The 14,406-nt window shown below is 38.5% G+C and overlaps 1 protein-coding gene across 1 annotated transcript; it reads left to right on the plus strand.

Annotated features, from left to right (window-relative positions):
- Window positions 1-608: 608 nt before the first annotated feature.
- On the plus strand, window positions 609-12,765 carry LOC127545682 (galactosylceramide sulfotransferase-like). Its single transcript, XM_051973119.1, has 3 exons — window positions 609-792; window positions 1,275-1,408; window positions 5,670-12,765. The coding sequence occupies exons 2-3, from the start codon at window positions 1,284-1,286 to the stop codon at window positions 6,790-6,792; spliced, it is 1,248 nt and encodes a 415-aa protein (XP_051829079.1). The 5' UTR covers window positions 609-792; window positions 1,275-1,283; the 3' UTR covers window positions 6,793-12,765.
- Window positions 12,766-14,406: the final 1,641 nt, after the last annotated feature.

Consider the following 14,406-nt stretch of genomic DNA (forward strand, 5'->3'; position numbering starts at 1 on the left):
GATTCTGAACATTTAACAATCAGCTCTTGCAATCAGTTAGAGCTGGCTCCAGCATATCCCTGAAAACATACCTTTGTGGAATAAACAGAATCATGTCAACTTTTTACAGTCTCAGCCACGGGGTGAACAGCTGATGTTTGTATCGAGAACTGAAATTGGTGAAACACATGTCAGTACTATGGAGTTTAATTGTAATAATAATGAGATTTTGGATTACTAAATGTTTTGATTTCCCTTTCCTTTCCAGGCCAGATGTGATAAGGGCCCACATCTGGACAGGGGCAGAGACAGAAGGAGGCAGGGAGGTTTTAGAGCTAAGAACATTTGGCCTTTGATTGGATGTGGAGAGTAAGAGAGTGAGGATTCAGGGGTGTTGGCAAAGTTGCAGACTTGGGATGACTGGTGGTAGCCGTGACAATAATAAGGACATTTGTAAGAGGAGAGAGTTTGGGAGAAATTGAATGAGTTCAGTTTTGTACAGACCAAGTTTGAGATGCTATGGGACATCCAGTTCAAGATGTCAGAAAGGCAATTGATGATGGGACACTGGAGGCCAGGTAAGACAGTAGGACTGGTTACATACTATGACCTGCTGATCATAACTGAACTTGTGGGAGCTGATAGGATCACTAAGGTGGAAAATATAGAAGGGCCCAGAATGGAGCCCCATGGGACACTCACATTTAGTGGGTATGATCTGGATGAAGAACCGCTAAAGGAGAAGGTCAGACAAGTAGGAGCAGAACCTGGAGAGAAAGTGGTATCCTGAAGGGAAGAGAGAGATTAAGAAACGTGAGGACTGGGGAAAGACCATTAGATTTGGGGATTAAATATAGACCATTGCTAGTTTTGGAGAGAGGAGCCATAATGCAGAGAATTTAGAAGAGAGTTAGAGAAAAGGAGAGGCACTTGGCTTAGATCTCCTCCTCAGGGTGTTTAGTCATGAAAGAAAGTGGAGAGAAAGAGAGAGAAACAGTAGGGTCACTGAGAAAAGTAGTACGGGAGGACATCTGTAGAAGGGGAGAAGAAAAAGACAATCTCGATGGTTCCTCAGTCACCACAGTCATGTGGCTTTCCCAAGCTCCCATTAGCCACACAAAGCCTTGTCTTCATCATGGATACCTGCCAGCCCTAAAGCCTCCCAGGTGTCCCATTGTGATGCTCAGATGAGACAGGAGGGAGAGCACAGCCTCTGTAGCTATGAAGGTGAGTGCTCATTGTGATTGCTGGTGCCTTTATCTCTTTCTCTTTCTCTCTGTCTCTCTGTTCCCCAGGTGACTGAGATGCTATCCCGGAGGAAACCCTGGCACTGCATGGCAAAGGGGCTCATTCTGGGATGCCTCTTAACTGGCTTTCTATTGCTGCTCTATTCTTATGCTATTGCTCCTTCGCAAGTCGCCATGGCCAAGTGAGTGAGGAGCGAAGGGCGGTGGAATGGTGGGATTGGATGGTAATTTCCTGGTTTCAGGACTGACCCACACGCAGATCAAGAGCTCATTTGTTAGAAGGGGCACCCGGAGGAGGAGATGGGAGACAGATTCACATCCTTAACTGCCCAGAGAGAGAGCCTGGGGAAGAGGAAGAGAGCTGAGCCTTTCCTTATGGTTAGAAGTGGAACATAGACCGTAGAGCGGAAGAACTGAAAGATACTTAGAAGACAAAATGTCAAGGCTGGGAGATGTGTCAGATCATAAAATGTGAAAGCTGAAAATAGAACATAGAGAATTGGAACAAGTCTTAAGAGTATAGAATGGTAGACCTGAAGGGGATCAAAGAGCACAGAGGGCTAGGGATAAAGATGAAGGTAGAACATAAGGAGTAAAAGCTTGCCTTAGAATGCAAAATATGCAATCTAAAGATCTTTGGTAGCATGGACTGTTAGTACTAACATGTAGAACATAAAATCTAGTCAGATTTGAAGGGAATATGCACTAGAAGAAACCTAGAACAAAGCATGTTAAAATGGGACAAGAACTAGAAGGGAACTTAAGAGACTATCTATTCCAAACTTCCTCATTCTATTTGCATATTTATTTGCATAATCTTTTTTAAAATTTTCCCCTTTCCATTGACTCATCAAGAGAAACCTTATAATAAGTAAATACAGATGAGCAAAACAAATCGGCAAAATTTACAAATTGGGCATGCCCTCGAAAGTCATTGCTGGATACTGCTTTGATACTAATTCTAGTGTTTCACTGTTATTCTCCTTTACATTGTGGAAATTGAGTTCCTGGTTGTTGTTTTTTTTTAACTTTGTTCTGCATCATTTTATACAAGTTTCCCCAAATTTCTCTGAATTCATATTCATAATTTCCTATGGCACAATAATCTATTAAATTCATTTTTGTTCAGTCACTCCCTAGTAGATGGACATTTACTTTCTTTCCAGTTCTTTACTAGTACAAAAATACTGTAATAAATATTTTTATCACTGCCACTAGGATTATTTTGTGTACCAAGAACTCATTGTCCTCCTTGTGGTATCCCTGGATAAAAGTGTGTTTCCATTTGGATACATTTTTTGATATAATTCTAGAATTTAGACTAATTTCTAACTCCATCAGTAATACTCGTCTTTCCACAGACCTTTCAAAATTTACTATTGTAACATGGGTGGGCATTGCTATGGAAGGGAGAGTTGGCTGGATAATACTCCGTACTTCTTTCTGTAAAGGAAAGGGAGCAAGGGAAGAGAATAAGTGTTTACATAGTGTCTACTCTGTGCCAGGCACTATGATAAACATTTTCCAAATATTATCTCACTTAATAAGGCTCCTGGATACATATTTTTTCAAAAAAGAATTCTTCCAAGGCTTTTCCTATCTCATCTTTAGGGGATAATGTGTCTGATCTCTTCTCTGGTTGTGTCTCTTTCTTCTCTACCCCTTTTTCTTCTATTTAATCAGCCACAACTTGTTACAACAATTAGATTGATTTTTGTCTTAGGAAAAATAACATTACCTTCAAGTTTACATGATCCTTTTTTGGTTATATGGAGTTGATAGCAGATGAAAAGTTATTAATATACTTGCAACAGCTCAGGGCCCCAGATAGGAAAGTCTTAGCATTCAGGCAGAGATTTGGCTCTCTGATTTAAATTCAGTATTTTAAAACTCCATGTCACCCCTGACCTCCTCTTGTTTGAAGCAAAAATCAGGATACAGGAAATCTTTCGGTTTAAAAAAAAAGTAAGGAAGGTATATTATTACAGTGTCTGTTACCTGACAGAGGGAGGGAAAGTTAGAGAAACACAGACCTCTGGAGGGGAACCTCTTTCAATCCTTGAATAAAAATCAGTACAAAGATTAGTTTCAGAGCCTGTCTTCTCCTCCCAGATACCTGTAGGGAACTGATAAACAAGTCCTCCTCTCTCCATCACAACTCTGTCATCTTTTAACTTCTTGCCTCTATATTGCTGATTCAGCTTGTTTAACCCCAGGCAGAGCTGGGGAACACTGTCTTTCCCCACCTCCAGCTCCTTGTTGCTATTGTTCAGCACTTCCAGTCTTTATTTTTTCTTTTCAGTCCATTTCTCACAGGCTATATGTGTATCCCTTTATGAATTTCTTTTTGTGATAAGATTCTACGTTCCTGTTCAGAGAGAGACCCAAATTGTTCTCTGCTTAGAGATAATGCTTATCCCTCCAAACAAACAAACCCAATCCGTTGGCCAGTTTTCAAACTCCTATTGCACCATTTTTGACTTCTATAATCTTAGCCGATCTCTCTAGGATAAGGTGAGACAACAGAATTGTTTTACTTTGCTTTACTCGTATCATTATTGATTTGGAGCATTATTTCATTATTTGGTTGTTGAAAATTTGATATTTTTCTCCTTAAAGTTCTCTGTTCTTATCATTTGATCTTTCATCTATTACGGAATGCTTCTCATTCTTATATATTTATATATGTGTGTGCCTATTTGTATAGATGGTAGCTAGATGTGTAGATATAGATGTAAATTTATCGATAAATAGATCTTGTATGAAAGACTTTTAACAGAGATGTTTGTTGCCAAGTTTCTCCATTTAACTATTCCTCAACTAATTCTAGTTATACTGATAGTTCTCCTACACCCCTTGTGATGTTATTTTATTTTTTTCCAATTACATGGAAAGAGACTTTTTTACATTATAAGATTGATTTCCATATTTTTCTTCTTCTCTCCCCACCCTCTCCTCAAGATGGTAAGTAATCTGATATAGATTGTATATACCTTGTAGTGATAGTTTTACAAAAACTTGTCAATATTATGCAATCCAAATTGACTTTCCTCTTATGATCATTTCTAACTCTTGTTTGGATAATAATTTACCTCTTATCCATAAGTGTGTAAGCAGCTCTATTCCATTCTTTTTTTTTTAAGAATGTGGCCATCTCTCTCTATGTGGAATTTATTGTAGAATTTGACTGTTGACTCTCTATTTGTTATGGAAGCAACATGCTAGTGGCTGCTGGGGATCTAATTCTGTCCAGCAGAATAGATCCTTTCTTGTGAGAGGATGATAAATGATACAGAGAGACTGAGAGGCAGTTGCATTCTTTGACTTCTTTCCTCTTTCCTCTTGCCTCATTCCCAGTTTACAAGCAATGTCACTAAAGACTGATTTGCAATTTTTTCAAGTATATTATGATTCACAACTGTGGGGGCTTTCACACTTATGTGTAATCTTTAACAATTTCTTGGGGTTTTTTGTTTGTTTTATGGGAACCCAATTATTTTGCCCCCAAACATGCATGATCAATAAATTTGTCCAATATTGTGAAGTGGCTGTTATCTGAGTCCCCATGTCTTTTCCATCCTATCTCTCTGGATAGTTGCAGGATGAGACACTATAGCAGCTGTTAAATCTTGTGAGATGTAATTTGCTTAAATATCATAATAGTCCATCATGGAGTCAAACTTTCTGACAAACAGAGAAATAGGATTGTAGTCAGAGTAAGCATTTTTCATATGTCCCTCATAAGTCTCCTGGCTTAGTCCCTTCGATGTATTGGCCCATTTTAATTATCCTGACTGAAAAAGTCTTATAGGGTTTCTTCTTCTTTTCCTTCCCCGAGGATTATGGAAAGAACTCTCCTGGGAGGATCATACTCACAAATAGCTCTCAAGCACTGCTGCCTCTTTGTTTCTTGTGTTTCTTGAGCCCCACATTGGACGCCATTTGTTATGGGAGCCATCTGCCAGTGGCTGGTGGGGATCTAATTCTGACCAGCAGAATAGTCTGTTCATGTGAGAGGATGATAACAATACTTGGAGACTGAGAGGCAGGTACATTCTTTGACCTCCCTCCTCTTCCCTCTTCCCTCATTCCCAATTCACAAGCAACATCTGCCTCAGAAAAGGCTGGTTTACAATTCCTTCAATTCACAGCTGTGGGGGCTTTCACACTTAAGCAAGGTCCTTTGCATCTATTGTTCTCAGACTTAAGCCACCATATCATCTGGGGTAACCATGGATATTTTTGTTTTACTCCTAATTTTACTGGAAAGGTGTCTAGTGTTTCTCTGTTCCAAATAATCTCTCTTGGTCAGCTCACTCTTTACAGATGAAGAAACTGAGGGCTAAAGAGGAGACAGGACTTACTCAAAGTCACATATGATGAAAAAAAAATGATGATAGCTTTCTTACCAAAGGTTGTCACCATTCTCTTATTTCCCAACAGGGCCTCAGCACCAAGCCACTGTTCTTCTCCACCCACCTTACCTGCCAACATCACCAAAGGCTCCTGCTGGCCAAAGTTAGACATCGTATTCATGAAGACGCACAAGACGGCCAGCAGCACCCTGCTCAACATCCTGTTCCGCTTCGGCCAGAAGCACCGGCTCAAGTTCGCCTTCCCCAGCGGCTACAACGACTTCAACTACCCGTCCTTCTTCAAGCGCAGCCTGGTGCACAACTACCAGCCGGGGGACTGCTTCAACATCATCTGCAACCACATGCGTTTCTACTACTCCGAAGTACGTAGCCTAGTGGCGGCCAACGCCACGTTCATCACGGTGCTGCGCGACCCCGCCCACCTCTTCGAGTCGTCCTTCCACTACTTCGGGTTGGTGGTGCCCTTCACGTGGAAGCTCACAGGCCACAACAAGCTGGCCAAGTTCCTTCAGGACCCCAACCGCTACTACAACCCCAAGGGCTTCAACGCCTACTATCTTCACAACCTGCTCTTCTTCGACCTGGGCTACAACAATGAACTGGATCCCCGCAGCCCCCAGGTGGCCAAGAACATCCTGGAGGTGGAGCAGAGGTTCCACCTGGTCATGCTGCAGGAGTACTTCGATGAGTCTCTGGTGCTGCTCAAGGAGCTTCTGTGCTGGGAGCTCGAGGACATCCTGTACTTCAAGCTCAACGCACGTCAGGCCTCGGCGGTCTCCCCACTGACCGGAGAGCTCTACAGAAGGGCCACTGACTGGAACAAGCTGGATGCGCTGCTCTACCGCCACTTCAATGCCAGCTTCTGGCGCAAAGTGGAGGCCTTCGGGCGCGAGCGCATGGCCCGGGAGGTGGCCTCTCTGCGGCGGGAGAATAAGCGAATGGAAAGAATCTGCATTGATGGTGAGCATGCAGTGGATGCCAAGGACATTGAGAAACCCTCATTGCAGCCATGGCAGGCAATGGGGGCAAAGACAATCCTTGGCTATAACCTAAAGAAGCATATCAATCATCAGTATGATCAGTTGTGCCGGAAAATGGTAACTCCAGATATCCAGTATATGACTGAACTTGGGGTCAACCTGTGGGTCACCAAATTATGGTGGTATATCAGGATGTTGCTGCAGATTTGATAGCTGCCTGACCCTGGCCAGTTCTCTCTATTATTCCTGGCTCAGAAAGCATGCACAAGGGATTTCCCTTACTCAGGATGAACCTTTAGGCTAATCACTCAGGGTAGTCAACTAGGTGACCAAGTCTGACCTCTATCTTCCAAACCAGCCCAGTATTCTTTCATCCTTAACCTAACTTTGGGCAAGACATATAATAAAATGGGCCAAGATCTGAGAGTTACTTCATAGAGCCCACTGGGTGAGCTTATAAATGATCGAGCCAAATTAGATGAATATGAGCTGTCTTCAGTCAAGAGAAGCACTTATATAATTACATATGGGTTAAAATTTTCATAGGGACATTCTTATGTGGAGGAGTCTCTGAAGTAAAAAAAAAAACTGCATTTTCAGTTTTTTATATATAGAGAGAGTGAGAAGAAAAATTCCCAGGAAATATTCCCCTTGAGATAATGAGTCCAAGTTATTGGGATAGAGTCTCTGGATTCCATTTCCCATTATATAATGTGTCTGGATATTGAGGATAGACATTTCTAGGTAAAGACTTGAAAGGCAGTCTTCTGGGAGTCAGGATATTTAAAAAGTGGGGCTAACAAGAGGTGATATGAAAAGGTAAGCTTAGGATGAGGAAGATAACAGTACCAGCAAGGAAAAAAGTAAGAGGTTCCCTTAGATCCTCAATTTTCCTCGAGGCTTTATAGCCTCAAGCCTACTTTTAGAAGCTTGTCCAGGAGACACTGAGGGATGGGCAACATCTCACCCATAGCTCTGTCATTGAGAGGATATTGGGAACTGCCAGGTCAGTTGCTTTCAGGGAGTGGACCTCTGAACTCTTAAGGTTTTTACTCCTGAGTCATGACTGGAAGTGATTCTCTCAATTGTGGGATGGTTAAAGGTTATTTTATAATCATATTGGATTTTGTAAGGGGCTTTACCCCAAGAATGGCTACAATGTTAGGTCATTTCAGTCCTGTTATTTTCATTATTTTTGTGTTTAAATTAATTTGGTGAGATTTCACCATGAGGTTGAAATTGGCACAACACTGGGAAGCATAGCTAACATACTAGATAAGGACAAAGTCAGGAGCCAAAACGATCATGACAGACCAGATTAGAGCTTTATGCTGAATGGAAAAAGATGAATTTCAATGGTGATAAAAGTGAAGTCTTACATTAGGTTCAAAAGATCATCAAAATAAAGACAAAAATGAGGGGATATGATTAGACAAGTAGTTTGGGGAAAGGCCTGGGAGTTTGAGTGAACTGCACAAAACTAAAATGAATCAGTCATGTGATAAGACAGCTAAAAAAAAGCCCTTGCTATCTTGGCCCGAATTAGGAAGTGTAGAGCCCCAAATAACAGGAAGGTAATTGTCCCTCCTTCAATTCTAACAATTAGAGTGTTACATTCACTTCTGCATTCATTGATAAGATGGAGCATGACTAGGACAGTAAAGAGCCTTAAGTCTTTGTCATATGGAATTTGGAGGAAAAGACTAAAAAGACATGTTAATTGTCGCTATTCAGTGTTTGGAGGATTGTCATATGGGATGAGTTGTGTTCCTTTTGACAGAGAGTAGACCCAGAAGCGCCATATATAGGAGTTGCAAAATTTTTCTGATCATTAGAGTTATCCATAAGTGGGAAGTTTGACCTTGGGAAGGTAATGGTTTCTGTTCTTCTCAAAGGTTTGTAATCACAAGCTGGAGGGTCAATTGTCAGTCATGTTGTAGTGAGGGATCCTTTTCATTTGGTTGGAGTAGATGGCTGCTGAGGGCCAGAATTCTCTGCTTCTTTGAAATGATCTGCTATTAAGATTTGTGGCCTTATATAATGGGGGACAAACTAGAACCATTCTCAATAAGATTAGGGGTGAAACAAGATGTGATTGCCCACTGTCACCATTACTATTCAATATTGTATTAGAAATGTTAGCTTTGGCAATAAGAGAAGAAAAAGAGAATAAAGGAATTAGAGTAGATAATGAAGAAACCAAATTATCACTCTTGGTAGATAATATGATGGTATACTTAGAAAACTCTAAAGAACCAACTAAAAAACTACTAGAAACAATTCACAACTTTAACAAAGTTGCAGGATACAAATGCCTAAACAAGGAAAAGACAAAACAAAAGAGAACTATAGACTAATATCAGTGAATATCAGTTCAATAATTTCAAATAAAATTCTATCAAAAGAATAAAAGCAATTAATCCAAGACAGCCTTATGACCAAGTTAGATTTATAATAAGCAGGCAAGATGGTTCAACATTAGAAAAACAATATAATTAAAAACAAAGCATCCAAAACCAGGTAATTTTTTCACATAATGATTGCTAATATTTACATGTGGTACTATGTGCCAAACACTGTACCAAGCACTTTACAACTATTTTATTTGATCCTCACAATAATACTGGGAGGTAGGTGCTATTATTTCTGTTTTATTGATAAAGAAACAAGCAAACAGGTCAAGTGACTTGACTTGGACCACACAATTAGTTAAGTGTCTGAGACTGCATTTGAACTCAAGTCTTCCTAACTCCAGGCTCACTGCTTTATCTATTGTGCCACCTAAATCATCTTGCTTCCTTTCACTTAATGTAAAAAAAAAAAAAAAAAATTGATAGTGTATAACACTGATTTATGCCCCAAACCCAACAAATTATAGGCACCTTTTTAAATGACATAAGCAATGATTTAAAATAAAACTCAATGATTAAAGGTACTGGGGATGCACTAGAAGCTTTCCCAGTAAATACAGAAGCAAATCAAGGATGTTCATTCTTCTTGGTATATTTAATAAGGTTCTACAAATGCTAGCAGTAGAACTAAGACATTAACAAAACTAAGAAAGTAAGTGGATAAAGATAGAAAAAGAGGACAGAAAACTATTCCTATTTGTTAGCAACATGATATTTTACTAAGAAAACCTTAGAAAAGCTATTTATTGAAATAGCTTCAGCAAAGTTATAGACTACAAAATAAACCAGTAAAAGTCAATAGAATTTCTATATAAATGTAAATCAAAAAAGCAGTAATAGAAAGGAAAATTATATTTAAAATAACAATGCATAAAGATCTTAGAGGCTCAATCTATCAAAACACAAAATATGTGTATGGATTCATTTACAAAGAGCTTTTTTTAAAAAAATGAACAACTTGAAGGGAATATTCAGTGCTAATGTCTGGATAGGTCAACATGATAAAAAATGACAATACTATCAAAATTAATTTACACTTTTAATGTGCCAATTTATCAAGGAGTTTGTTAAGAAATTAATAAGATAATAAAATTAATGTGGAAAAATAAAATAGCTAGAATATCAAGATAAATAATGAAAAAGATAGGAAAAGGAGGGGGGGGGATAGCATTTCTAGACCTTAAGTTATATTATAAAGTAGTAGTCATTTGTTATTCATTAAAAATTAGATAAGTAGGGACACTAATGCATTGTTGATAGAGTTGTGAAATGATCCAATCATTCTGGAAAGTAATTTGGAATGATGCTAAAAAAGATATAAAACTGCACACTCTTTTGAGTGAAATGGGGAACCTGAGGATTTCTCAGAATTAATCCTTTGGGCAATTCAAGACAAGCATTTGTTAATCATTAAGGTTCTGGGGGAAAGAGCAAAATCTTGCTCTTCTAGCAGAAATAACTGAGATAACCCCCATGACCTTAATTGCTTAGAGAAGAATCTGACTAATTATTTAATGGCCTAGAGATATTCAAGAAGTCTCTACAGTAGCTGTCTCTTAATAGTTGATCTAAGAAACCTATAAAGTACAAACTAGCTGCCTGGAGCCCTTCAGGATCAGCTAGAGTCAGGATAAATCAAAAGTCCTTGATCTTTAGGGGGAGAAGTGAAGAGGCAGGCAAGCTGCCACTTGGCTTGCCAAAGATGTATCCTGGATTCTGCAGTTCAGAGTTTCCAGCCTCTCTCCTCCTTGTGTCCTGCCACCGAGTGATTCTGGCTTCCCTTCCCCCCCCCCCCCCAATCTAAACACCAAACATTCAGCAAGCACCAATGGTGAGGAGAGCCATCATATCACCATCTCATCTAAATATGTATAGAGAGCCATTGTCTCACATAGAATAGGTAATTAGCCTTAAGTGCTTGGTTGTCTGATTCAAGCATACCTTTTTGCAGTTTTAGCCCTCTACAGAAACCTGAGGTAAACTAAGTCTCCTTAGTTATTCTAGAAACCTTTTAACCCTTCTGGCTTAATCGATTACTTACCTCTAAATAAATCTCCTTATTGTGAAGGGATTATGTGGTTTCTCATAAAATCATTAACTAAGGTAAATTGAACCTATAACTTAAATTTTAGTTTATGAAGGTCTGAAGGGTTTGGGAAAATGAAATTCTTTGTATAAATCTTACAATAGAATGCTCATACCAGCTCAAAAAAGCATTTGCAACAAACTGACCATCATAAATTTAGGCAAACACACCTACAATGAGTCAACTATAATGGCTTCACTAGAATTTAGCAAACCTTTGTTATTTCCATCTAAGCAGGCAGTGAAAATGAATTAGATGAGGGGAGGGAGTCACAGGAGCCTGTGTTTTTGACTCTTTAAATCATCTCTTGGCCTTTGTAAAAATCCACTCTCCTCTCTCTGAGACTCCAGTGAGTGGACTGCCTGCTTCTCGAGAGATTCTAATAAAGCTTCTGTTCTTCACTTTGAGAAATCTCTGAGTAGTCATTTTGAGTTTGGAGCTGCCATCTCACACACTTTGATCTGGCAGAACTACTACTGGATCTGTATCCCAAAGGAAAAGGAAAAGGACCCATATGTGCAAAAATGTTTGTAGCAGCTCTTTTATGGGTAGCAAAGAATTGGAAAATGAGATGTCCATCAATTGGGGAATGGCCGAATAAGTTAATAGTATATGACTGTAATGGAATATTATTGTTCTATAAGAAATGATGAAGAGGCTGATTTCAAAAAAACCTAGACTTACATGAAATAATGTTAAGCAAAACAAGCAGAACCAGGGAAACATTGTACACAGCAACAAGATTGTGCAACTGTGACCGACTTGTTTCTTTTCAGTGGTTCAGTGATACAAAATAGTCTTTATAAACTTAGGATGGAAAACACCATTCAAATACAGAGAGAGAGACAGACTATAGAGATTGAGTGTAAATGAACATGTGCTAGGTTTACTTTTTTTCTCTTTTTCTTCTGTTTTTTTTTTCTTTGTGGTTTTCCCTTTTGTTTCGATTTTTTCTCTCCCAATATGATTCATAAAGAAATATATAAAACCTCTCAAAAATGTTATTTCTACACGTAACTGGGGAAAATAAAAATGTTTGAAAAGAAAAACCTTGGAAAACTTACATGAACAGATACAAAATTTAAAAAAAACATACAGATGTAAATTCATGGAAGAGACTAGACAGAGGAGAACTAGAAACAATGAAATTCAACAACTCAGAGTTCGGAAAACTCAAAATTATAAATTAGGAAAGAACTCAGAATTTGATTCTAAAAAATGCTTAGAAAACTAGAAAGTAGAGTAGTAGAAATTAGATTTAGACTAACATCTTATATTCTATGAGAAATTCAAGACAGAAACATGAACTAAATATTAAAAATCATGCTGATGCAATGGGAACTGTGTCGTCCTGATCTTTGTGGAGGGTGGGCCACCTAATCTGGGGAAATTCCTGGAAATGATCCCCATCCACTTGAATCTCCCTTGGGAAAGTGACCTGGTTTCCCACAGGAATCACCCACCTCCAATTGATCTAATAATCAGTTTGGTCTGGGAAACAATCACTATCCCTTATTGAATTGAAAATTCAATTCAGTAATAGAGAGCCTTTAATTGTTCCCTAGCCCCAAACCAAAGAAGGCTCATTTTAAAAAAATGACTGCACCCCATAGCTATGCTAAATTCCTTTGGGAATTAGTACTCTGTGAAGTTGTTTTCAGTGTAATAAATCCATTTTTGCCTTAATCTTGCTTGTGACTATGAATTCTTTTGCAAAAACCTGTGACAAGGGCCTGGGGACTTTATTGCCAGTAGGGTGATCTCTCACCCCTCATCTCTCATACCTCATCCACAACACTTAAACATTAGAAGACAATCAGATTAGTTACAGCTAGGGGTGAGGGATGAAGTCTTAAACAAGGGAAAATAAAATACATAATTTCATTATAGCAAACTAAAAAACCACTGTTCAAACAATATTAATGAACCAAGCATAAGAAAGAAAATGATCAAGTCAAAAAAATTTTTGTATTAATATAGACAAGTAAGATAGAATAAATATAGATAAATATAAATATAAAAAAATCAAAGGTCATTGCCCAATAAACAAGTGATCCAAAGATATTGATGAAATTAGGTGGTCAGGGAGTTAGGGAGTTTTGGGAAACCCCCTTTCTGGCAGTGCAGAGGGCCTTCAAAAAGGAATTTATGAACCCAAAAAGCTAAACCAATAAAAAGAAGTTTATTATCAGCATTGGGAATCAACCTTTGCTAGCATGAATAGAAAGGCTGAATTCCTTAGTGGCAAAGTCCCCCACAGAGAAATAAAGTAGTGGAGGAGTCCTGGCAGAGAAGTAAAGTTTCTAGTAGAGAGATACCGACAGAGAGGCATAAAGTCTCATTAGGGAAATAGGTGAAGATAAAGAGAGGGTAATGCTGAAAGAGAATGTCCAGCAGGCAGAGTTTTCTAATATGCTATGAACGGCATATTAGCTCCTCTGTGAGGAGTAAGTTTAAAATCGACTCTTTTATAATAGAAGCCTTTGGCTACAAGCAGAGGGCAGTTCTTGATGGGACTGGGTTTCAGCTAGAGCTGGAATTGAATAGAAAGTCTTAGAATTAATGGGTGTTTCTCCAACTCAATGGTATTAGAATCTCCAACTCAGGATTCAACCTGCCCTACCTAGATAATAAAATGAAGCTGTTTATCCTTGGGTGGGGTCTTTACAGTGGCAGGATTCAAGGAGAAAGTCTCCTTGAAGGAGTTTTAGAGAGTTTCGGGTTCCTTTGACCAAACAGTTCTAAAAAGATTTATTTACTATTAACAATCATATGAAGGAATACTTCAATTCACTGATAGAAAAATGAAAATTAAAATCATCCTAAGCTATTACCTCACAAACAGCAAATTTTAAAAAATGAAAAAAGGTGGTAAAATATTGGAAAGATCATGGAAAGAAAGACACACTACTGCATTATTGGTGAAGTTGTGAAATAGTATGACCATTTGGAAAAGCATTTAGAATAATGTAAATAAAGTATCTAAACCCTCTATACCCTTTGATCAAGAGATTTGACTATTTGTCACATACTTCAAGATTATCAGTAAAAAGAAAAAAGTCCCCAAATAGACCAAAATATTTATAGTGACACTTTTTTGTGGTATCTAAGAACAGGAAACAATGCAGATGTTCATTGATTAAGAGACTTTGTGGTACATGAATATAATTGAATATTACTGTGTTGTTAAAAATTACAACTATGATGAATTACAGAGAAACATGAAAAGAGCTGTATGAGCTGATGCAGTAGGAGCTCTTTGAAAGAGTCCAAAAATATTATTAAGAGCCTACTATGTGCCCAGAACTGTTAAACATTGGGATCCAA

The sequence above is a fragment of the Antechinus flavipes genome, chromosome 1 (assembly GCF_016432865.1).
Source record: "Antechinus flavipes isolate AdamAnt ecotype Samford, QLD, Australia chromosome 1, AdamAnt_v2, whole genome shotgun sequence".
Classification (NCBI taxonomy): Eukaryota; Metazoa; Chordata; class Mammalia; order Dasyuromorphia; family Dasyuridae; genus Antechinus; species Antechinus flavipes.